General features: G+C 35.2%; 1 protein-coding gene across 1 annotated transcript; it reads right to left on the bottom strand.

The window, feature by feature from the left end:
* Nucleotides 1–8,608: 8,608 nt before the first annotated feature.
* Nucleotides 8,609–10,840, bottom strand: Gpr174 (G protein-coupled receptor 174). Its single transcript, XM_051142018.1, has one exon. The coding sequence runs from the start codon at nt 10,305–10,307 to the stop codon at nt 9,300–9,302; it is 1,008 nt and encodes a 335-aa protein (XP_050997975.1). The 5' UTR covers nt 10,308–10,840; the 3' UTR covers nt 8,609–9,299.
* Nucleotides 10,841–23,928: the final 13,088 nt, after the last annotated feature.

Genomic DNA, 23,928 nt, shown 5'->3' with positions numbered 1-23,928 from the left:
TATAAGCAGATATTAGCCCAAGATAGATGTCTTCTGAGAGACTTTACTCAACGGGGGATTGGGAGAGATGCTGGAAATTGCTGCTGGATTCCGGGTGAGAGTGGTATGGAAGAATGGGGGTGGGGGAATGGAAGGACCCAAAGGGTTCAGGAGCCCCACAATGTGCTAGCATCTTGAAACAAGAAGGAATACTGTATGCTACCAAAGGAGAAATGTAGACATCAACCAAGCCAAAAATTCTTTTATCTACAGGTGTGCCTTGCCTGCAAGATATGCTAGTGAAATGGTTGCACAAAACACATGGGAGTAACCAACCAATATCTTATTTGACCTAAGGCTCATGCAGCAGGGTGGAAACTATACTGGACATTGCTTGGGTTGGCAAGAACCTGAGACTAGATAATGAGGGGATCTAGGATAAAAACCAAATCCTACATCTCTACAAAACATTCATAATAATGTCACAATAAAATGTCTCCTAATAACAATTTGCTGTACTCATAGATCAGTTCTCCTCAGTCACCATCAGAGATGCTTCCTCCTGCAGCAGATGGGAATAAATGATAGACATTATACCGAGAGTGAGAGACCTTGGAACACTCAGCCATAAAGGCAATGTCTCCGTCAAATCTCTTCCCTTGGGTCTCAGGGAACTTTGTAGAAAAGGAGACATAAAAAGTTTAAGAGCCAGAAGGCACCAAGAAAAAAGGACCTCTAAGATTAACATGGTAGATGCACAAATGAACTCACAGAAACTGGGGCAGCATCCATTTGTGTTGCAAGGGTCTGCACCAGATATGATTCAGATTAAAATTTAAATATTAAAGAAAGATGAATTAATGCCCCCATCTCTAACCCAGAACCAATCTCCAATTGATACCCCTTTAAAATAAAATTTGGTTTCTTCTAAATACATCTTACTGGGGATACAATCTACTCAAAGTGCAGGCTGCCATAAAACAAACTCAATGGCATCTTTGAAGGTTCCTTGTGTCATGCTGCCATGTCAGAGATTTTGTTTCTTTTTTTAAGTCAGATTATTTTTGTTCTTATTATATATTATAATATGTATTAGTCTTTTTTGTTCCTTTTCTCCTGTCTCTTCCAATCCAACATCCCTAATAATTTTCTCTTTACTTTCACTTCCCTTTTCTCTATATCTCACAAATGCTAGAACATGCAGAGTTTTATGAGTATATTTCCTTTATTTAGCATGACTATATCTTTTTTCTTCATTTCTTTTTTAATTTTAATTATATTAATTTATTCATATTACAACTCAACTGTTATCCCATCACTTGTATCCTCCCATTCTTCCCTCCCTCCAGCTTTCACCCTATTCCCCTCCCTTAGGTTTATGACTGAGGGGAATCTCCTCCCACACTTTATGGTCATAGGCTATCAAGTCTCATTTTGGTAACCTGCTTATTCTTTCTTTGAGTGCCACCAGGGCTCCCCAACAAGGGGAGGTCATCATATATGGAACGTCAGAGCTCATGTCAGAGTTAGTCACTGCTCCCCACATAATTGTGGAGAATGTCCTGTCCATTGTGTAGATCAGAGTAGGGGTTCAATGTTTACTACTTGTATTGTCCTTAGTTGAATAGTTTGAGCAGACTCCCTCTGGGCCCTGATCCACTCGTCAAGATGTTCTTCTTGTAGGTTTCTAGGACCATCTGGGCCCTTCTATTTCTCTCTCTCCTATATTTCTCTTACATAGAATCTCAGTAGGATGTCCTCACATCTATCCCAATCTCCTGGTAAGTGAAGACTTTTGTGGGACATGCCTTTTGGGCTAGTGCTCAATTATAAGTGAGTATATACCATGTGAGTCTTTCTGCTTCTGGGTTAACTCACTCATTATGATCATCTCTAGATCAATCCATTTATCCACAAGTTTCGGGAATTCCTTGTTTTTAATAGCTGAGTAGTATTCCGTAGTGTAAATGTACCACAGTTTCTTTATCCATTCTTCAACTGAGGGACACTTAGGCTGTTTCCATGTTCTGGCTATAACATGACTATTTCGAATCCCAATCATTTTCTTGCCAATGGTATAGTAATGTTATTATTTTTAACTGAATAGAACTCAATTATTTGCATGTGTTACATTTTCTGAGGTTTTTACCCCATAAGTGAATCACAGATTGGTCCTATATCCTGATTACTATGCTTCAAAAACTGCAATAAGGGAAAAGATAGTTTGTTGAACTTCAGTATCAGCAGACGGAAGGGATAATGGAAAGAACTTTGGATTAGGATGAATTCCTTGGAGTATTTAAGTCTGAGGACACTTATATACACTACAAATTAGCTTAGTCATTGAAAGGAAGTCAGATAATGTAATTTTGCATTCTAGAAACAAGATTTAATGGTTAATTTTGGCTGTTACCTTGATTGGATATGAAATTAATTGACACATACTCATGAGCACATCTGTGAGGTAATTTACAGGAAAGATTAACCTTAGAGCCAGTGTCCTCCATCCCCAGCCCTCAGAGTGGGCAAGCACCTTCCAGTGGCAGCACAGATACAAAGAGCTGCAAGAGAAAACCAGTGCAGCTTTCATCTAAGTATCTTTGTTCCTTGATAAATGTTTCCACTTGGTTGTTGCTGCTGCAGCATGTCTTTTCTGATACTAGAATCAGTTTCTTTAGGCTCCCAAAGTGGACTGAAGACCAATGTAGCTCCAAGAATTTGCCATGTCCTCAGGGCATACAGAGGCATCCAGCCTCATGACTTGAGTATCTAGCCATGGGACTCTCTGTCTCACGAGTGTGCACATAGACACCTTTCATCCAGAAAATCTCTGTAAACAACTCAAACAAATGTCTTTTGAAACAGATATTCACTCTGTAAGTTTTGTTCCTCTAAGGAACAGATAATATATTATAATATATAGTGTATAATATATGATATATAATATACATTATATGACATATAATATATGCTCTATAATATAGTATATGATATATTACATATTATATATGATATGATATATAATATAATATGATATATAATATATGTGTGTATAAGATAGATAGATAGGTAGATAATTTACCAGTTGATTTATTCTTCATGCCTACCTTTTGATCATCCATCTAGTTTACATTTATCTTTATCAATGTTTTCCAGGAACAATTATTATACTTTTCTAGAGAACATTGCTTTTTTTACTATAGATATAAGTGCTGTAATTTCTTTAGACTCCCTTGAAGTTTGGCAGAACACTATCACTAGTTTGGAGTCCATGAAGTAAATGCAGAATGCTCTTCGCAGAATTCAGCTATCTCCTTTAAAAGAAGAGATAGACTTTAACTTTACCACTTCTTAATTCTGCTAGCCCATCTAAAATATGAATGTGATAAGAATCCAGTAAGAGAAAACCTTTAGAAAACTTAAATTTAGCAGAGTTTAATTGAACATAGAATGATTCATGAGCTGGGAAACACTCAGAACTAGGATAGGTTTGGAGATCTCTGTCAGGAAGAATGAGCAGCTGGATTGTATAGGCTACTGCAGAAGCAAGGCAGAGAAAGTACTTGGCAGGCTACAGCTAAAGCACTGACATTTGCCTTATCTGGGTGCAAAGTCCCTAGTTGCAGGTCATTGGGCTATAATTTGCTTATGTAGGAAGCCAAGTTAAAGAGCAGTCTTAGCATAATGGCCTCTCAATTAAACTTCTAAAAACAATGTCTGAGTTTAGGTAAGATTTCTTGCCAAAGCGTAAGTTGGAGGTTATTTACTGGAGCAAGAACAATGAGTCAGTGATACAGCACTGAACAAAAGAAGTACTTGTTGAGAAGTTCTAGTAAAAGGAGTGGGATCCAAGGGGAATGAGAGGTGAAAATGACAAAAGTTCACAATGTAAGGGCATAGAACTGTCAAACAATAATAATAACAATAATAAAACGATAGTCTTTTCTTTGTGGAAAAACAACATCTGACATGATTCAGACTAGAGAAACATCCAGGACATATTGATGTTATAAGACAAAAGTCTGAATTCCCAAACACCTCATAAAGAAAAACCACCATACTTTTTAAGACTTTTATATGAAAAATCTCTATTTTTGTTCAATTTAGGCCACAGAATTAACACCAGCTGAACCATAGGTACTTAATAATTATCTATCAGAATAAATTGTAAGGAATAAAATAAACATAACTCTCACATAATTATGTTATAGATTTCAGAAAATTACAGGTTGTTTATCTACATAAGTAAAATCTAATATTCAGTATTGCTTAATGAATATTTTTTTTTAAATGTAGAAACTCAGTCTGCCAACATTGGTATTTTTACATTTAATGACTAATAATCTTGGACTCCATCCCATGATGGCTATAGCTTTTATTATAAATTTTTGGTGTCATAAATACACTAACTGAGTTCAACATTAGTCTCTATCACACATCTACACTAGATGGAAGATCCACATCAATAAAACAGAACCAGGTTAAAACATTATACTTGGTTTGGATTCACTGAGAGAGAATTCTACTTGCAGGACTCTAATATTGGTATTCTTTATATAATTGGTTTCTAGTCATTAGCTTTCTGAATACATAAAATAGTTCACTTAAATAGTATTACAACTTATTTAAGTTTGCCAAATGTAATTGTGTAATGTCTGAAATGCACTTTAACAAATTTAACCAAATACATTTTGTTAAAATGAGGAAGACAAATGAGTAACATAGATGTATCATGCATTAGTATTCTTTGAAGCTAATTAATAGGGGTTCAGTATATCCATTCTTCTTTTGATGTTTTTGAACTTATTCATAGTATAATGACAAAATGAACTGGACAGTAATGTGATTCAGGTAATTTTTGTCCATTTCATCTTTTACATTTTTCAAGACAGGACTAGGAGTTTATAGCACAGCCATTTTCTTTATGTTCATACTCCTTTAAACTCACAACATGGACAATAATTTTTAAAACTTTTACTTTTGACTCTCTTACTTGACTTACTGTTCATACTATTAGTATTCTTATAAAGTTTGGATATGAAACATTGTAAAGGTGTGAAAACTTGTACCATACCATTGTGTCCCCAAAACGAACTGGAAAGTATCTTAGAAAAACAAAGGACACTGGGATTAGATAACAAGTGTAAAGACAGTTCTATCTATGGAACAGTTATTCAGTTATTATTGGATATACACAAGAGGACAAGTACAAGGATTTGAATGTCACTTGTGCCTATAGATATTTCAGATATTAACTGTAAAAGCTGAATATAGTCAATAATAAAGAAGAGTGTGGTCATGGCAAAAATTAAATAGTAGCTAAAGCTAATGGGGTTCTTTTGAAGAAATGGTCTGTGAAGTTCAAGAAAGTTTAGTCATATAATCTCATCTCTCCTCCACACAGACCACATCCTTTAAAACGGAGAAATATGTAATCTTAAGCAGCTATATTTTCTTACACATTTATCTCTCACTTTCTTCCCCCTACCATTACCATAGCAGAATGTGGTTTTGAAGGTAACGAGGTTACTTCTTATATGGTTTTACAGGGTCATAGGAAAGTTTTCTAAGTGGTTTCAGGGTACTTAAAACATGAGGCAGGTCATGTATTTATACCTCTATTGTATTCTTCATATCTACCAAAGCATTAGATGTTTCTCTCAAACCAAGCAAGCAAGCAAACAAGCAAACAGCTGGAAAACCTTTGCTACCACACCCTAAGAATGTCTTTATGTCACAGTTAAATGTATAGTTCATAACAATTTAGTTATTACTGAAGCTACTTAAGCTTCACAAGCAGTATAGGGATATAAACAAGATGAGTAAATTGTTAAAATAGAAAACACAAAGTTAGGCCTAAAGGAGACCTGAGGTAGGATGACCCATCATTATCTTTGAGAATGGAATTCACCATTCCAGTAGATTAAAAGGAAGAATGAACACTAAGAAACATGAGTCCAGGTTTATCAGTTTGTTGAAAAAAAAAAATGATCACACAATGACATCCACAGTCAGAAAACTTCCATTTAATTACAGAGATAATCTTTATTATTAAGAAATATGATAAATAAAAGCTGTAAATAAGCTCAGATAGAACATTTCACAGTTTCTTGGAAGTTAACTTAAAAAGTGGCTAAAAATTATGTTGTACAGAGTTTCACTGATGAATTCTTACAGAGCATGGTAACTTGGTATGATGTTTGTAGGACAAGTGGCTCCTCTTCACGAACTACTGGTTAATAAGATTTGCTGTTTTATTGTATGACAGTTAAAGCATATAATATATAAGCCATTTCATTATAATAATAAAAGCAACAATAATAGACTATTAATAGCATAAAACAATGTGTATTCAAATTTTTTTATGAAAATAATTTTCTTAATTTTGAGACTACATCTTAGCAACTTTATAAAAGAAATATGAGATGATTTTTCTTTAATTATACACTACCAGAATTAAGATTCTCTTTGTATCCATTCTTACAGAATTCAAAATGATAAATAAGCAATCTTAAGAAAAGACTTTCCAAACAGAGTGGAATCTCAGAAAAGAGGAAACTGCTTGGTAGTAGCTGAAACATTATTTATCATTAGATTTTTCTCTGAAAATTAAGAACACTGTTAGAAGAAAGAGGGGGAGGGAAGAAAAATTTTAACCAAAATCATGGAAAATGTATTTTCATGTTTATGGAGATATTTCTTGCAATTTACTCTCCTTATAATCTAAGCGAAGTAGATAGCCACTTGTAATGCATTATCTGAAAGGATTGCTGTAAGACTCACTTTCTTTACCATGTCTTCCCTTCCAGATCATCTGCCGGTGCTAGCAATCCTTCCACTGAATATCACCACTTTGTGTTAATGCCTATTCCTAAGTTATGAACTTCAGATATTTCTTGGTTAATTAATATGAACTTAACAGTTCTAATTAGCACCTTATTATGAGTTAGTTGATCAGAAGGGGAAAGGGATAAAACAAAATTCAAGTGTATTGGTAAGGAAGATGAAGAATAAGAAAAATGATTCTGATTCAGTATTCAGATCCTGAATATAAACCTATATAGGCAGGTTGGCATAGATAAATAGCATGAGATCATTAGACACTTGTCTTATCCCCAAATGATGTAGAAGGATATTTAATAAGTGAACTGTACTCTCAGAAACTCTAAGAATGTCAGTAATATCCTAGAAATAGTTCCTCTCCATTAAAATGGTATGATTATAGTGAAATCAATGGTGGAGAAAGTTTAAATAATGATCTCTCAAAGTGACTTTAAGAAGTGTCATACATGTTACAAAAAATAGTAAGCATAGTTATTACAAGTGTGAGTTCTATTCCAAGCTCCCATGGTTGTGCTATAGTTTCACAAATGATTACTTGTAATCTCATTACAGCACAAAATTACAGTCAAACCAATATCACTTAAAAAACCAGACCACACAGATTTATAGTTTCTTGTTTAAAAAAAAATGGAACACTTATTTATTACATCAAAACATATGTACATTACAAAGAATAACTAAGACATATATAAATATACTGTTACTAGCAGCACAATGCCATTTTCCTAATCCATCATTATTATAAACTGTACAAGCATAATCAATACTTGCTCAGAAAAAAACTTTAAATGTCTTCCAGTAGTATTAAAGTTAGAATTCACGTTGATTTAACCAGTTTTCCCCAAAACATATAGTATCATTAACTACATGCCTAAAATTTCCCTATGTGTGTGTGTGTGTATATATATATATATATATATATATATACACACACACATTCCTTAATGGTTTCTGCATTTTTCTCATTGCAAAGAAGAGTGTTCTCATCCCATTGTCTAATCAAACATTTTTAAAGTAATCTTATTTATAATGTATGTCATGCTTCAGACTATTCTAGTACTTTCTGAGTTTTTCTGCTCAATAGTACCTTGTAAGGAATGCCTAAAGCTGCAGGAATGATCTATACTTTTCTCAAAACGTGAAAGAATTGCTTTCAACAGTTTCTGAGAGGTAATCTGTGTAGGTTTAATAATCATATAACTAATCTGGAAAAAAAGTTAGTGCAAACCTGAAAGTCCACATGACCAGTGTCCTTACGCTCTACTCTGGCTTGTGTAGATACATCACTTCACTTGGAGACTATTTGAAGGACAATAGTGATTTTAAGACATATACTTCACTCTGCGTCATATTTTCACTCAGACACAAGCTTGGTGAATAATTGGTACAGTTTCTTTCATAGGCTCAGTAAGCACAGTAGGAACTTGTCAGATTTCTTCAATGTAATTCTAAAATATGATTAAAAATTCCGGGCCGGGCGTGGTGGCGCATGCCTTTAATCCCAGCACTCGGGAAGCAGAGGCAGGCAGATCGTTGTGAGTTCGAGGCCAGCCTGGTCTACAAAGTGAGTCCAGATGGCCAAGGCTACACAGAGAAACCCTGTCTAGAAAAACCAAAAAAAAAAAAATTCCTCTACTAGTCAGGTCTATACATTTCCAAATGTGTTCTTTGGAACTAGTTTAAGAGACCCAGAACTGTGATTGCCTCCTCTTCCCTTTCCCTAAAGCCTAAAGGCTATGTGTGTTAATGCTAGAAAGCCATCTGCTCTGGGAATATTAAATGGAGCATTTTATACAACCACAGAGGTTTATTGTGTATCATGAATGTGTGTTGTTCAATTAAATATACTGAAGCCTGATTTCAGAATTTCATTTAATGAATAGATGTTACATGATGTTTCATATTGAAATTAACTGAAGAAATCAAGCATTGGAGTTTTCAAAAGCTTGAAAGGAACCACACTTGGGAAATAAAAATTATCCTATTTTTGTAATGTTATGTGTACATAAAGTATTGTCCATCGCACTCTAAACCCAACCAAATATGTTGTTGGAATGCAAACGGTGATCACTACTACAAATAGACAATTGCACTCCTTTTGATCATAGATTCAGCATCTGAGGTAAGTAAACTCATTGCTTATAAGGTGGGGTTGAAATAGCAATCTTTCTGTGATTTAGGTTCATAGATAAAACATATGAATCTAGCCGAGAGCATATTGTGTAGCATGTCATAAAAAATTTACTGCTTAAGTTTTAAAGACTTGGTCATACCTTACCACATGGATATGTCACCAACAATTATATAGAAACATAAAGATTCAAATAGGTCTTGTCATAAATATGTGCATTCCCTGTGTAAGTAATATAGGACACACTGAATGTTGTGAGCTTTCTGTGAGTACTATCCTGTTAATGGGGTATTGCAAATGTGTTTTGGTTCTGGAATTCCAGGCCACATTCAGTTTGGGGTCTTATTTAGCATAGTTCAGTTGCCATTGTAGAAGTGGCATGGTTACTCACAACTTTGTATGATTTTGTATGGAGTTGGATGCTATCAGGCAAATCTTGTCTTGAAAGACGTCTTTTGAATTCATTAGTGGTGAAATAATATATTACTGGGTCAAGGCAGGAATTCAGACTTGCCAGACACAGGGCAACAGAATGAAATATTAGAATCACTCTTCTGGCTAAGCAGCTCTTTATTTCATTAGACTTAACCAGAAAATCTAAAGGAAAGCTGAAGTGATAAGGTGCAAAGCAAATTAGAAATACCCCTGCACAGGTCAGAATCATCTTCAAGGCTTTCTTTTTCTCTCCAAGATGTTGAGAAATGGGGTATTTATTTTGTAATGATAAAGCTGCCTTCCAGGTACAGTATAGGACAATCATAAGAGGAGTAACAAATCCAACCACCTCTCCGATAGTTATCATGGCAACAGATTGGGCCAGATTGACATTTCTGATGGGAAGATCCACAAAGCATTTGGTTCTGTTACCTGGAGTATCATCATTGGTTCTGAGAAGAGGAAAGAGTAGGCAGGCAAGGCAAATGATGAGCCAGCCAATTATGCTGATATACAAGTCATATTTCTGTTTGCAGTCATTGAAACGAAAGGGGTACATGAGAAACCAAAATCTTCGCACACTGATGCAGACCAAGAAGTAGATGCTGGCATACATGTTAACATATTTCAAGTAGAAACAAAACATGCAGAGGCCAGGACCAAATGGCCAGTCATGGTTCAAGTAGTAAAAGATCCTCAGTGGCAGAGAGAGAATTTGTAATAAGTCAGCAATGGCTAGATTTATCATAAATACCACAGCCCTTTTGGTTTCTTTCATATAGCCATAAAATACCCACAAGGCTAATATGTTCCCTATGAGACCTGGCACAAGAATAACAGTGTATGTCACTGCATAAATGAAGTACCGGAAATCTGTATTGTCTCCATCTGTCTTGTTACATGTATAATTATCAATCATGATTATTTCTAGAGAAAGTCTTTTTGCTTACTGGTCATTCAAAATCTAAATCTACAAATAACAGCTGTACTTTCCACAAGTCAATGGTTCAGAGACAGACTATAAACAACATTTTGACACAATTGTTTGTCTTTTAGAACTTTAAAAACATGGTTGTATGTTTGTCTTAGATTTGTCTACATAACTACACAAATCCAATGTGCAAGCACAGATTTAAGAGTTGTTTAAATTTTTTCCTCTTGTTTATTTTGTGGTAAATCTTTCCAGGACATCATGGAAGTTGGATATCTCTCATTTGATTCAGAACTATGTAATACATCAGCTTCTCAAATTCCCATGTGATAGTCATCACTTTACAGGTGTATGAAAGGATAGTTCATGTTCTTTATTTTGGGGGGCTCTGGCTCACATAGAAGAAAGGTTTGCTTCAGTGTAGAGTGGGTCTGCCACTATTCCAGGATGACTTAATTTGATGGGCCTTTTTTTTCCTGAGGCTTTTTTCAGATCTGTATTGAAACTGAAGAAAAAAAGAGACAGAGAGAGAGAGAGAGACAAACCTGCAAGTAAAAGAAAATAATCCCATTATATCTGGCATATTTTAAATGAGGAAAAACTTGTGATTAGTGGCCATGTCATGTCCAGAAGACATTGTTTCACCAAAATTCTCCCCATCCTCTAGCATTTACATTCTTAACCCTCCATTCCATGCTATTTCTTGAACCTCACTGTGAGGTGATATAGATATTTTTCACAGGGCTGAGAAGTCAAAGTCACTAATTCTTAGCATTTTAGTCCATTATGAATCTCTGCATTATTTGCTTCCCAGTACAAAAGGTAGCTTTCTGACCATGGTTGAGAGCAGCACAGACCTGTGAGTACAAATAGATATTTAGAAAGAATTTTGACAAAATGATCATGTTTTAGCAAAAGAATACAGTAAGTTCCTCTCTGGGGGTGATAACCTTTCTAGCCATAGGCTTTTGGTAAAGCTTACAGTGTCAGTCATGAATTTCTGCCTGTGAAACATACCTCAAAATCAATCCCTTGTGCCACTATTGTAGCAGTGTGAACACCTTTTTTGGTCAGGTTAGTATTACAGCATGTATTGTCCAGTGATGGAGAAGGCAATTAGTGTCTTTTTCTCTAGAGGCATAATAATATCACCTAGAACAATAAAAGCTGGCCAGCCAGGAAAGTTTCTCAGTCAGTTTAAAATTACAACCAAAGTATGTAGTATCCCCAGCAATATGATCAAGCCATCTAATTACAGTGGGCAACCAAGAACAATAGCTATAGTCTGAGGTTTTGTTTGTTTGTTTGTGTTTGTTTTGCTTTTTTTATTATTTATTATTTTAATGTTTTACATATACATTTATATTATTATACATACATACAATAAACTACCTACAGCAAGAAGAACCATGAGAAAATCAGGAATTATATAAATATTACATTCACAGTGTTTTGGTTATTTGTACTTGGAAACCTTGAAGAAAATATCTTCCCTATCTTGGTGCATTTACATTTCTGAATCCATATCTATCATATCTCATCATTATCAACCTAAAACATCTATCTAGACCTAAAAACATCTTAACCACTAAACAACTAAGCTTAATTATAAGACTAAACTATCTGGTCTTCAACTTCATCAGAGACTTGAGAAGGAATAAAATTAATTTCCTGTGTAAACTGGAAGTGCAAGTTAGCAGCTTCCCAAATGAGAATATGACAGAGACAGTTTGCTGCCTGATAAGTCACCCAAAACTCTCTATAATGTTGGAGCATCATCTTCTGGCCTAATATGTCTGACAGACATATTTGTGAGGCAGTAGTTTTTTTCTCTGGAGACTTGCTTACCAAAAGCACTCACAGAGGATAGCCTATATCTAGACTGAGATTGTTTTTTACCTTCATTAATTTATGAACAGCTGGATTTGTATGCAAAAGATTAATCCAATGAAAATTTCAGTATGAATAGAGGAGGAGCTCAGAAAGCCTTGTCCCTAGTCTCTAGATTAACCATCAACTAGCAGATGATGGCTGCTAAGGGGAAAAAGAATCATTTTTCCTTTGTGGGTGTGGCCACTGGTAGGTTTTTCAACCTCCATAGGATGGTTCCACACACATGCACATATGGGCAGCTCTCAGTGGGCTCATTGGGTTATTAAAAAAACAGAAGCTGATGTGAGGTTGTGAGGGAGAAGGTGGGATGGAGATGAGTGTGAATATGTTCAAAATCCATTGTATATAGGTAAAATAAGAAACAAGGACCATGTATAAAAATACATTAATTTTAACAGAATTTTGATGTGAGTGAAGATTAATATGCTACAGGTTCTATTACAACAGTTCTCACCCTATGTATTGCCTCTACTTTGGGGTCAAAAAATCATTTCACAGGAGTCACTTAAGACCATCAGAAAACACAGATTTTCCATTATGATTAATAATAGTAGCTAAATTACAGTTATGAAGTAGCAACAAAAATAATTTTATGGCTTAGAGTCACGACAACATGAGGAACTATATTAAAGGGTTGCAGCATTAGGAAGGCTGAGAACCACTGTTCTATAGAGTGCAGAAAAGCAAAACCAGAAGGGACTTGAAAAGTAACCTAGCATATTGTTACTAAAAATGTCTAAGCTCACAAACTGGGAGCCTGTTAGAAATTTAGAAGAATGTCAGCCCCTCCCACAGGACGTGCAGTTTAACAATTACACTCAGTTGTGTCTTTGGAAACTCTGATTTCCACCTCTGTTTTGCAAACTTAACAAATCTTCAGACCCATGTGAGCAAGTCTTTTTCTTAAAAAAAAAAATTCACACAGCTTTCCAGGTGTTTCCTCCAGAGATTTTGATTCAACATGTTTTAGGTAAGGCCAAAAATGTCTATTTTAAAAAGCTTCCATTATGATTCTCATATAGTCAGCATTACATTTGTCCTTGAAGCATCATTTAGGGGCCAGTGATTTGATTCGAATCCTTCCCAGATGTGAAAATAAGTGGGCAAGCAGCCTCTCTTTAAATATTTCCATTTACATGGGCCATTTAGTCACCTCTTACTTAACCAAGACAAGAAAGCAGAGCACCAGAACAGAGAAGCAAATCCCCAAAGGCTGGCTCAGCTGGCTCCATGACCCTTCTTCTGAGGGAAACAAAATTTAGCTTGGGGACTTGGATAGTTGCCTCAAGGCTGCTGAAATCTAGAAGGTTTTAACTGACTTTAAAGATACATGGGAAGAATAAAAATGAAAAGAGTATTATGAAACATCCTGCTTTGGATTATCAACACCATGTGTTTTTGAAGTGTGCATGATTCAGCCCTTGAAGGAATTATTGTTGTTATTTTGCCTGGTAAGCAAACTACCATGTTTTGTCTAAAAATGTGGGTATCACTTTATATAAAAGGCATTCAGCTTGAAGATACTAGGTATTTGATATTTCTGTAATGAGGAAGATGTAGAAACATGGTATTATAGCACACACACACACACACACACACACACACACACACATTGATATGAAAGAGGCATTAAAAAACTGACGAGCTCTGAAAACCAATGGCATCTTTGATATATGTTCACATGTGGTGATTTTGACTAGGTGACAGAGAAATTTAGATGGCAGATAAGATATATATGAAGAGGTACAAACATCACTACTCACCAGAGAACTGCAAATTATAACATACTATGGAATAGCACTCACACCATTACAAAGGGCTTTTACATTTCAAAAGAAAACAAGTGGTAATGAAGATGTAGAGGAGAAGGGGACTTTTTTCCTACTTATTGGGGGGGGGCATATAAATTGGTATCACATTCCAAAGAGAGGATTGTGGCTTCTAAAAAATTGAAAATAGAAATATCACATGATGCAATATTCCTACTGTTATATATTAAAAAATGAAGTCAATATTTTGACAAAAGCTCTTCACTCCTGTGTTTATTCCAGCATCATTTCTTTTTTTTTTCCAGCATCATTTCTTTCAGACAACATACAGATTCAAAAACATATATATATATATATATATACACAAATATCTGTGCATGCACATAACTGGATATTATTCAGTCTTTGAAAATAAGGAAATTCTGTCATTTGCAACAGACTTGATCAATCTGGAAGAAAAAATGTGTTAAGTAAAATATGAAGTTAGAACCAGATGCAAAAAACACGAGCTCATGTACATTAAATCCTGACAATAGTCATGGTACCAAATGAGGAGAGTCAATATAATAGTTTACTGTCCTAATAAAAGTAATAAATTTAGTACTTTGCAAGGTATCCAATAAATGCTCAATAAACATTACTTAGCTTAAGTGACTATTTTTCGTAAGGGCATTTTTGTATTCACTTTACATTCTGGTCATAGCCCCGTTTCTCCTCACTTCCCAGTCCCACCCTCCCTCCCTCTCCCCCATCCTCCATCCCCTATTCCTCAAAAAGGGGGAGCCCTCCTTCCAATCCAACTCAGCTCATTGAGTCGCATCAGGACTGAGTTTGTCCTCTCCCCCTGTGGGCTGACAAGACAGTCCTTCCAGGGGGAAATGATCAAAAGGCAGGCACAGAGCCCATGTCAGAGACAGCCCCTGCTTCTCTTACTAGATAACCTGCATGAAGCCTGAACAGCCCATTGGCTACATCTCTGTAGGGGGTCTAGATCCAGTTCATGCATGGTTCTTGTTTGGTGCTTCAATCTCCACAAGCCCCCCCTGGGCCCTGGTTAGTTGGCTTTGTTGGTCTTGTGGAGCTCCTGTCCCTACTGGACCCTTCTATCCTTCCCCCACTCTTCAACAAGGCTCCCTGTGCTCCACTCAATGTTTCCCTGAGTCTTAGCATCAGTTTTGATCTTCCTGAGTGGAGCCTTTCAGAGGAAAGCTATGTTAGGCTCCTGTCTGCAAGCATAGAAGAGTGTCATTAATAGTGTCAGGGGTTGGCTCTCTCCCATGGGGTGGATCTCAGGCTGGGCCAGATTTTGGTTGGACATTCCCTCTATCTTTGTTCTATCTTTATCACTGCACATATTGTTGGCATAGTAAATTTTGGGTCAAAGTTTTTGTGAGTGGGTTGGTGTTCCCTCTAACTAGACTAGGAGTCCTGTCTAGTTAGAGGGTGGCCTCTTCCATCTCCGTGACGCCCACTACTAGGAGTCTCAGCCAGAATCCACCTCATATCTTACCAGGGGCCTACCCTGACTTAGATCTCCAGCTTGTCACAGAGATTCCACACCCCCCCCCCCACAGTTTCTTTTTTCTCTACAGGTCTTCTGTCCTATCCCACCTTCTCCCAAGGTCTGATCTTCACCCTCATATCTCTCTATGCTCTCTCTCCTACTTTGTTGCCTCTTGTCAACTACTGCCTCTTTATGCAAGGATATTTTTATTTTCTACCCTAGTTGAAGTCTTTATTACTTAATTTTCTTGTCCATTTTTATCTGCTCCATTTTACATAAGGGTCTCATTATTTTTTTTCTAGGTTAGTTCTTTAAAGCTATTTACTATCTACAAAACAGAAGTTATGTAGCATGCTAATCGATGGTTACCATAATAACATTGCCCATGTACTTTCATAAAGCTTCATTTGCTATTTTTCTGCCAAGCCAAATACCCAATTTCAACAGAAGTCATACTACCCAGATCACCATTTTAGTTTTCACAGACAGCAGTGATAATGATGCTGCCTTAACCTGAAGCATCTCTTTGCCCATTAATTCTACTTCTTTCTTTTCTTTCTAGCTTTTTTGCATTCATTTCCTGTTCTTTCTGAAACATTCTGTGGTTAACAAAACATGGTTATGCTAGCTGCCACCTTTGACTCCCATTTGTACCCTTTTGAAAACCCAACTTCCTCTTCCTTTTGCTATTTATGCATGCATTATTTATCTTCTTGTCCTCCTGACCATCATACACAAGTTCAACTCACTCAGAAACTTCTTGAAGTTATGGGCTGGATCTTGTGTCCTTTCAGTCCTCTAGGTTCTAAGAATATGGCTTGGAATATTCATCAAATATTAACTGGGGCAATATTTACTCAGCATCTACAGTTTGCCAAGTACCATACTTGGTACTGAGAAATTAGGCAGTATAAAAAGGTGTGTGACCTTTCACTTCTTTAACCTTAAAATCCAATGGAAAAGAATAAAAGCCATCATACACTGTATAAGAATGTGGTCATAGAGAGTACAAACATGCAAGAGAGGCACCATGTGCTAGAGGAGAATCTACAATTACTAATCTACTGAAGCAGCATAATCCCTAACAACAACCTTTAAAGATTTGCCCTTAAACCCACAAATAAGTGTAGTCTTCACTCCTCATTAAGGAAACTTCTTTGCAACAGACAGATATCACTACAGAAAAACATACCCTATCAGTGCAGGCTACCTAGATGAGACCTGACAGACTGTGGTCATATGGTGGGGAAGGATGTCCCCATCTGTCAGAGGTCTAGGGGAGGGAAACATGACAGAAGAGGGAAGGGGTAGGAATGGGAAGATACAGACGAGGGGATAACAATCAGGATGTAATATGAATCAATTATAATAAATAAAAGGAAAAAAGAAAACCATACCTTATCAAAATGAAGATATGCATGTGAGTAACATTCTATAGAATAAGCAGGTAATATTTGAAAATATACAAGCATATGCAAATATTTATGTATATATATGCAATAGTAATTAATGAAAAAAGATGCCATGAATTTGAAAGACAGTGGAGGGTTAGATGGAAGAAAGGGAAAAGATAAATGTAGTTAAATTAGTCTCAAAAAAATTTAAGAAGTACATAAAAAGAATGTGTTTGCTATTTGCTGAAGTAAATTAAACAGAAAGTCAAGACCACATACTCCTAAAGTCTATACTTCTGTTTTTATTCCACCATTCTTGACTACAATTTTTACTACTATATATACGCTGTTCAAAATACTGTATCTGATTATATTTTTCTTCGTGTATGTAAGCTACTATTATCTGATGAATTTCCATCTCTATCTACATTTTATCTTAAAAACTCAGCAACTCTCCTTAGTATTTCCTTTAATATTCTTTCTACCAACCTTCCAGCATAGCTGATGATGCTTTCCCGTCATTAGCCAACATGATATTCTAATAGAAAAATGTTGAATGAGACTCTAATCATAGGAAAACCTTAAGTCAGCTTTCCTATATTAAACACAAATAATCCTTCATCTAAGGTTATGGGAACGAAAGTGAAAGGGACATTTGTTTCAACACATTAAATTATTCATAGAGACTGTCTTTTCATACGAAAGAATCTACATTGTAACAGGTACCTGAATATACCCTGACTTTAAAAAGAGATTTATTTAAAGTACCATGACAGACTTTTCAAAAAACTTTCCCGTATTTTTGAGCCTCTCTCCTTAAAAAAAAAAAAAAAAACAAGAGAGGGAAGGATGCAAAGGCCTTAACTTTGATAAGTTTCCAGTGATATGTAGGTCAAAAACAGTTTTCTATAGCCACTTAGGGGAGTTAGTATATATTTATGTTTCTATATACAAACATGAAGATTTGCTGAATTTTGCTGATGTTTCAAGAGTATGCTTGTTTCAGCTATATTGTATCTTTGTTTACTTATCTAGGTGAATCTTGCTTCAAAATAAATATTGGGAAAAGATTTGTGTATCATTTTGGTGACACTGTAAGATTTATTATCTAAGAATATGTTAGATCATACTGTAGGATTCTTCTTCCCATGAAAATGTGTGTCTACATATTAAGAATGAAAATTATAAAATACAATGTGATCAAATTATCTAACTACAAATTGTAGTCTTTGAGATGTACTATCAATAAAGATGCTATTTGGAGATGAGGAGTTTCGCAAAAACAACAACATAAATAAACAAACAAAATAAAACCAAAACAACAACATACAAACAAACAAAACACCTATCCCAAGTTATAGGCAATCACTTGCTCAAAAGCCAATTTTATTTTAAAGTTCTGGTTAGATACAGACTGATAAGTTAAGATAAACTAGATCCAAAGTACTTGCAAACCATATGAAGCTTAACAACTGGGTGCCCATGTATAGGAGACACTTGTTAACATTATGATACATGAGAAATAAAAAACCCTAGAGAGAAAATAACAGAGCATTTTTAATGCGTTCTCATCAATATGCACCACAAATCTCCAGGTCTTGATTCCTGAAATTTTTTGAATTAAAATATCTCATAAATCTCCTGGGAAAGCTGACTGGTACCTGCTACATGGTGGTGAAGAAATACATTGGGGAAAGTACTTTGTAGTTAATTCTCCTAGGGAATTCACCAATTTTGTCAGGCCCACTGGATGTTATATCAGATTTTTTTTATATAAAGAGATGTGTTCTAACAGGGTGCCATTTCTAGAAGCTTCAACACCTACGGAGATTGCTACTGTTCAACTCAATTAAAGGAGGAAAGGTGCATACAGGCAGACAGACATATTAAGAACAATGCCATTCATTCACATATATGAGGCCAAATGTCTCTGTTGAGATTTGAGGGCCGTTTCCTCTTGAATAGACAACACATCCTGTTCCTTGGCTCCAGAAGTACCTTCAATTATTTGGACACAGCATAAAAAGGGTCACTCAGCCTCATCTCACCAGTGAATAAAAGCAAGTCACATTGGATTAGACATACTAGTTTGCAATTGCTTTATATTTCAGAGAGTAGTACATATTAATTTGTACTAAGAATGTTCAGTTCCAACAACTTTTCAAGCATGTGGTGAGCACTAAGAGTACTTAAACCAATGCCAGAATTCTTGCATCCTCCATCCATAAAAATGATAAAGTCAATTGTTCTTTAAGAGCTTCCCATTTTTTTCTAATCTATCTTTATTATTTCCCATTTCTTCAGTCAAGTCTCTAAAAATCTGATCTAAAAATCTGTATTTAAAGTATATATTCCTGGATGAACTGAATAATAATTGCACAAAAGTAAAAAAAAGTACCTACATTTTAACAAGTTCAGTGTACACCCATATTTGAGAATGTATTTTGAGTGTAAAAAGCAATGACATAAAGCCTAGAGTCAAGTTGTTTACAAAATTGTCTTTATCTTTTTCTTCTATATTATTGAGTATCATTTGCTTTAAATTGCTCTATCTGTATTCCATCTACATATATTAAAGTTTGGTCTATCTTTTAAGAAACAGCTATATTTTTATGTATCTGAATCTTGGATTCAATAAATTTATTGAACATCTAAACCAAATGATAATGTATTGATAAGATCCCTTTATGTCATTCATGTACTATAATCTTTTGTAAACAATTTGATAAGCCTCCGTTTGTTACTGTTTTTTAACTTGGAATTTATTCACAGTGGAACTCAAGTACTTTTACAAGATTAACACACAAGTGAAAGTATTAACTTGCTTTTGAATGGTAGTCTAACATACTAAATAAACTCTTTAAAATTACATTTAGCCCAAATACGGTTATCAGCGCCTTGTGTATTTGCTGCTCTGTGCTTTTTAGAGAACAAGCCACTATTCTACAAAGTTCCATTTTACATTAATTTTTGAATATTTTTACTTTGTAGAAGTGATGAGGTGATCACAAGTTACGTTGCAGTGGGAAAACTGTATGCATTTCCTGTTCTCACTGCTGACACGGCTGTGGGGATTTTCCTCAGCTTTTCTCAATGTTCACCTTGTGTCTCAGACCAGACATGAGCATTTGGACAAGAAGAGAGATTTTTTTACAGAAAAGTTATGAGCTTCCAAGCTTACATAAAATAAACTAACGTCCAAGATAATCACATCCTTCTGGCCCTTTTCACTTTTTTTGCCATCCTTCTTAAAATTTTCTCTTTGAGTGTGTGCCCTATCCACTGCTCCACAGGATTAATAGTCTGTGAAAGTAAAGGAGTAAACCAACCTTATAGGGTCTGGTAGAAAGAGCAAGGGTGGAGTGGAAAATAAAACTAGTCCCAGGGCCTCACTGGAGGATTGGCCATGATTTGTGTGTAGGTGGCTACCTACGTGGTGTGATTTTTAAGGGACAGAAAAACCCTTCCTTCAGTAAAAGAAAAAGGGAAAATATTTTCTATTTGTTGGCTAAAGCCCAATCTTCCTTCTTTGTAAGGATAAGATGTCTGCTTTCTGGAAAATATTTAGGCTGGAAATGTCAGACTACTGCCTTTAGGAACTGAACTCAAACCTGACAACTTCCTCAAAGAAATTTCAGTACCTCCTCATAATCACAATTTCTGGAGTATCTAAAACAGGACACAAAATCTTTTGCAGCCTTTGCTTTTCAGTTCATTTACTATATCAGCATGCCCTAGTCTTTCACCTTAGTATGTTTTATCCTCTATCATTACTTGTGGTTAGGCTACTTTCTCCTACTTTATCAAAATTCTATAGCGTTCTGTTTTAAAGAGCAAAGTATTAATAGAGAAGGCCCTAAATCAGTGGTTCTCAACCTGTGGGTTACGATTCCTTTAAGGATCAAATGACATTTTCACAGGGGTTGCATATCAGATACCCTATATATCAGATATTTGCATTCTGATTCATAACAGTAGCAAAATTATAGTTATGAAGTATCAACAAAAATAATATTGTGGTTGTGGGTCACCAGAAGAAGAACTATATTAAAGGGTCACACATTGGTAAGGTTAAGAACATGTGCGCTAAATAGACACTAAGGTGTTCAGCCATTTCAGAAAGAATGTTTATGGAAGATTACTTAAAGTTTAAAATTTAAAATATTGAATATCACTAGCAACAACAAAATATTTATTGTTTAGCAATTACACTTAAAATTCCCATGGGAAAATTATATCCCAAGATATTGCAATCAAACTAAAATATGAAGATCTTTTTGGGTTTCGTTTTTTTTGTTGTTGTTGTTGTTTATTTGGTTGTTTTTTTTTGTTTTGTTTTGTTTTGTTTTTAGGTTTTTTTTTTTTTTTTTTTTTTTTTTTTTTTTTTTTTTTTTTAAGACTGAATTTTTCTGCATAGCCTTGGCTGTCCTGAAACTCACACTGTAGACTAGACTGGCCAGTGACCCACCTGCTTCTGCCTCATGAGTGCTGGAGTTACAGGAATGCACCACCATGTCTGGCTTCATTTTTGTATTTTAACTAGCAGATAATTTTATATTGGTCTTTAAGAGAAATAAAGGATGGAGGTGCATAACACTAAATTATGTCATTTTGAATGAGCTTCAACTTCTCCTAGTGACACAGCTTTGCCTTGTGTTGGAAGGGAATTGATTTTCTGGCTCTTGGTGGCATTCTTTCTCTGATACTCCAAGAGAAAAGGATTCTAGTTAGTTACTTCTTAATCTTCTACCATGTTTTCCATGATTTATCAACAAAACAAGACTACAGATGAACTTTCTTCAGCAAATATAAACTTCCCGTGAATGCTCCCATAGGCTCTTATGTTTGAATACTTGGTCTTCACTTGGTGAAACTGTTTGGTAAGGACTAGAAGGTGTGGTTTTTCTGAGGAGATGTGTCACTGTGGCAAGCTTTGAGACTTCAAAAACCTTTAGCAATAGCCAATGCTCTCTCTGCCTCCTGCTTTCTGTTTTAAGATGTGAGCTCTCAGTTGTTTCTACTGCCATACCTTTACTCTGCCATCACAAATCTTTAGAATTATAAGCCAATGTAAATTATTTCTTTTATAAGTTACTTTGGCTATGGTATTTTATCACAATAGGGAAGTAACTAAGGCAAAACCCCTGGTCTCCTTGGGTGGTAACAGTATGCCAGAAACCACAAATATTGTGATCCTATATTTTTTTGGCATCATTAGCCACCTGACTAGTAAAATAAAATGAGGTTTGTTTGTTGTTTAATCATATCTTGATTCTAAGAGTCAGCTTTCTGCCACTAGCCAGACGTTAAAGCTAAATATGGGAATCTGGGTATGGCTTTCATGTCTATGATTCCAGCAAGTAGAGACAGGAGACTTGTGAGTATGAAAACAGTCTCAGGTACATAGACACTGCCTGAACAAACAATGAAGATGAGTAGATTCCTTGACTAGTCTTATACCAGCAAGAATTCTGTGTGGTGTACTCTCCCCTTGGCTTAGGAAGAAGCATGGAGTAGCAGTACATCATTGCCAGTGTACCTCCTGCCAAGCCTTCTTCATTTATAAGCTAGTAAAATGAACCAAACAAAAAATGATGACCCATTGCCCTGAATCTATCTCCAGAGAAAGATACAGAAGTAAGGTAAAAAGACTCCATGATTAAACTTAAAACAAAGACTCTTATAACAAATGCATTGCAAATACTTTTGAAGTACCCAGGTAATGACATGGTCATTTAGGGGCTATCCACCTCTTGACCTGTAATAAGTACACTGAGCTATAAAATATCAACCATCAAATAAAACTATAGATCTTAACTGAGAAATTTGATAAATTTCTATGAGAAGACATTCAATAAATGATCCATTAATCTAAGCTATGTCAAACAAATCCTTTACAAATGATTAACTCTTTTCTTCCCACAACTGATTTTTAGTTACTAAACTAAAAATCATAAGAAATTTTCTCTCCTCTAGGGCAGGGGATAAAGTTTCCTAAAGGTTCAGAGATGCCATCACAATGCTTAATAAGTGGCATTGATTGTGATATTTGTATATTTAGGAAACTAATTATTTCCATATATAACACAACTTGGCACTGAAAACTAATGAGATTATTTTCAGGGCACTATGACATGCTACTATTGCTTGACTTTAAAGCTAAGTGTATTTTCATGGAGTCCTGTTAAATTTAAAAATATCTAAGAAATCTAGAAAATGTCCTCTTCCCAATCTTTTGCAGATGTATTTATAGAAAGAATATGAGCTTCTATTCTAAGTTCAACGTGGCTTAAATAACCAATTGCCTCCTGTACCTAAAATGAACAGCAGGACAATAAGGAATCCTCACTGGCAAATGCAACTTTTTATATTTTTTAAGCATGACATATTTAGTAATAACCAGTAGGATTTCAGAAGTGAACAAATACTCATATTTTATATCTGTTTAAAACATTTTGACATGAGTGATAGCCCTACTTCCTTTTTGTTTTGTTAAATAACACAACTTTCTCATTTTAGACTGCCATATGCCTATGGCTGTTTTTGTTGTTGTTTTATCAGATTCCAATTAAAATATCTCCTGAAACTTGCAAACTGTTCACATGTCTACACTGCAAATGTAACATTTTAAACACTATTTTTGTCTAGTTTAATCTCTTATTGATGTCCTAGGCTTACCCTATGGAATATTATACTAGCATACAGCATGTGTGGATATATATTTCTCTTTGAATTTAGCTCAAATGTTGACTTACTTATTTTAATTATTCCGTAGGCTAAATGCTTAACTCCATAGCATTGTCTCTCAAAATGCAGAGCAGGAATTCCAGATATCACAGTAAGCCTGTGGCTTTAATCTGTGTTAGAGTGGGTTTATATATACTTCAGGAACTCCCATTTATTAATTTGTGGTTTTCTACCCTTAAACACAAGTTATAGAAAGCTAAGAAAAGATTATTAAATTAAAATGTGTAACAAAAATTAAGATATTTAAGTGAAGTCTATTATTAAGTAATAGTTGATTAATTTTAGATACCTATGACTACTCT

This window comes from Acomys russatus, chromosome X (assembly GCF_903995435.1).
Source record: "Acomys russatus chromosome X, mAcoRus1.1, whole genome shotgun sequence".
Classification (NCBI taxonomy): Eukaryota; Metazoa; Chordata; class Mammalia; order Rodentia; family Muridae; genus Acomys; species Acomys russatus.
Note: the sequence above shows the minus strand (reverse complement) of the source record. Positions and strands in the feature narration are given on the sequence as shown.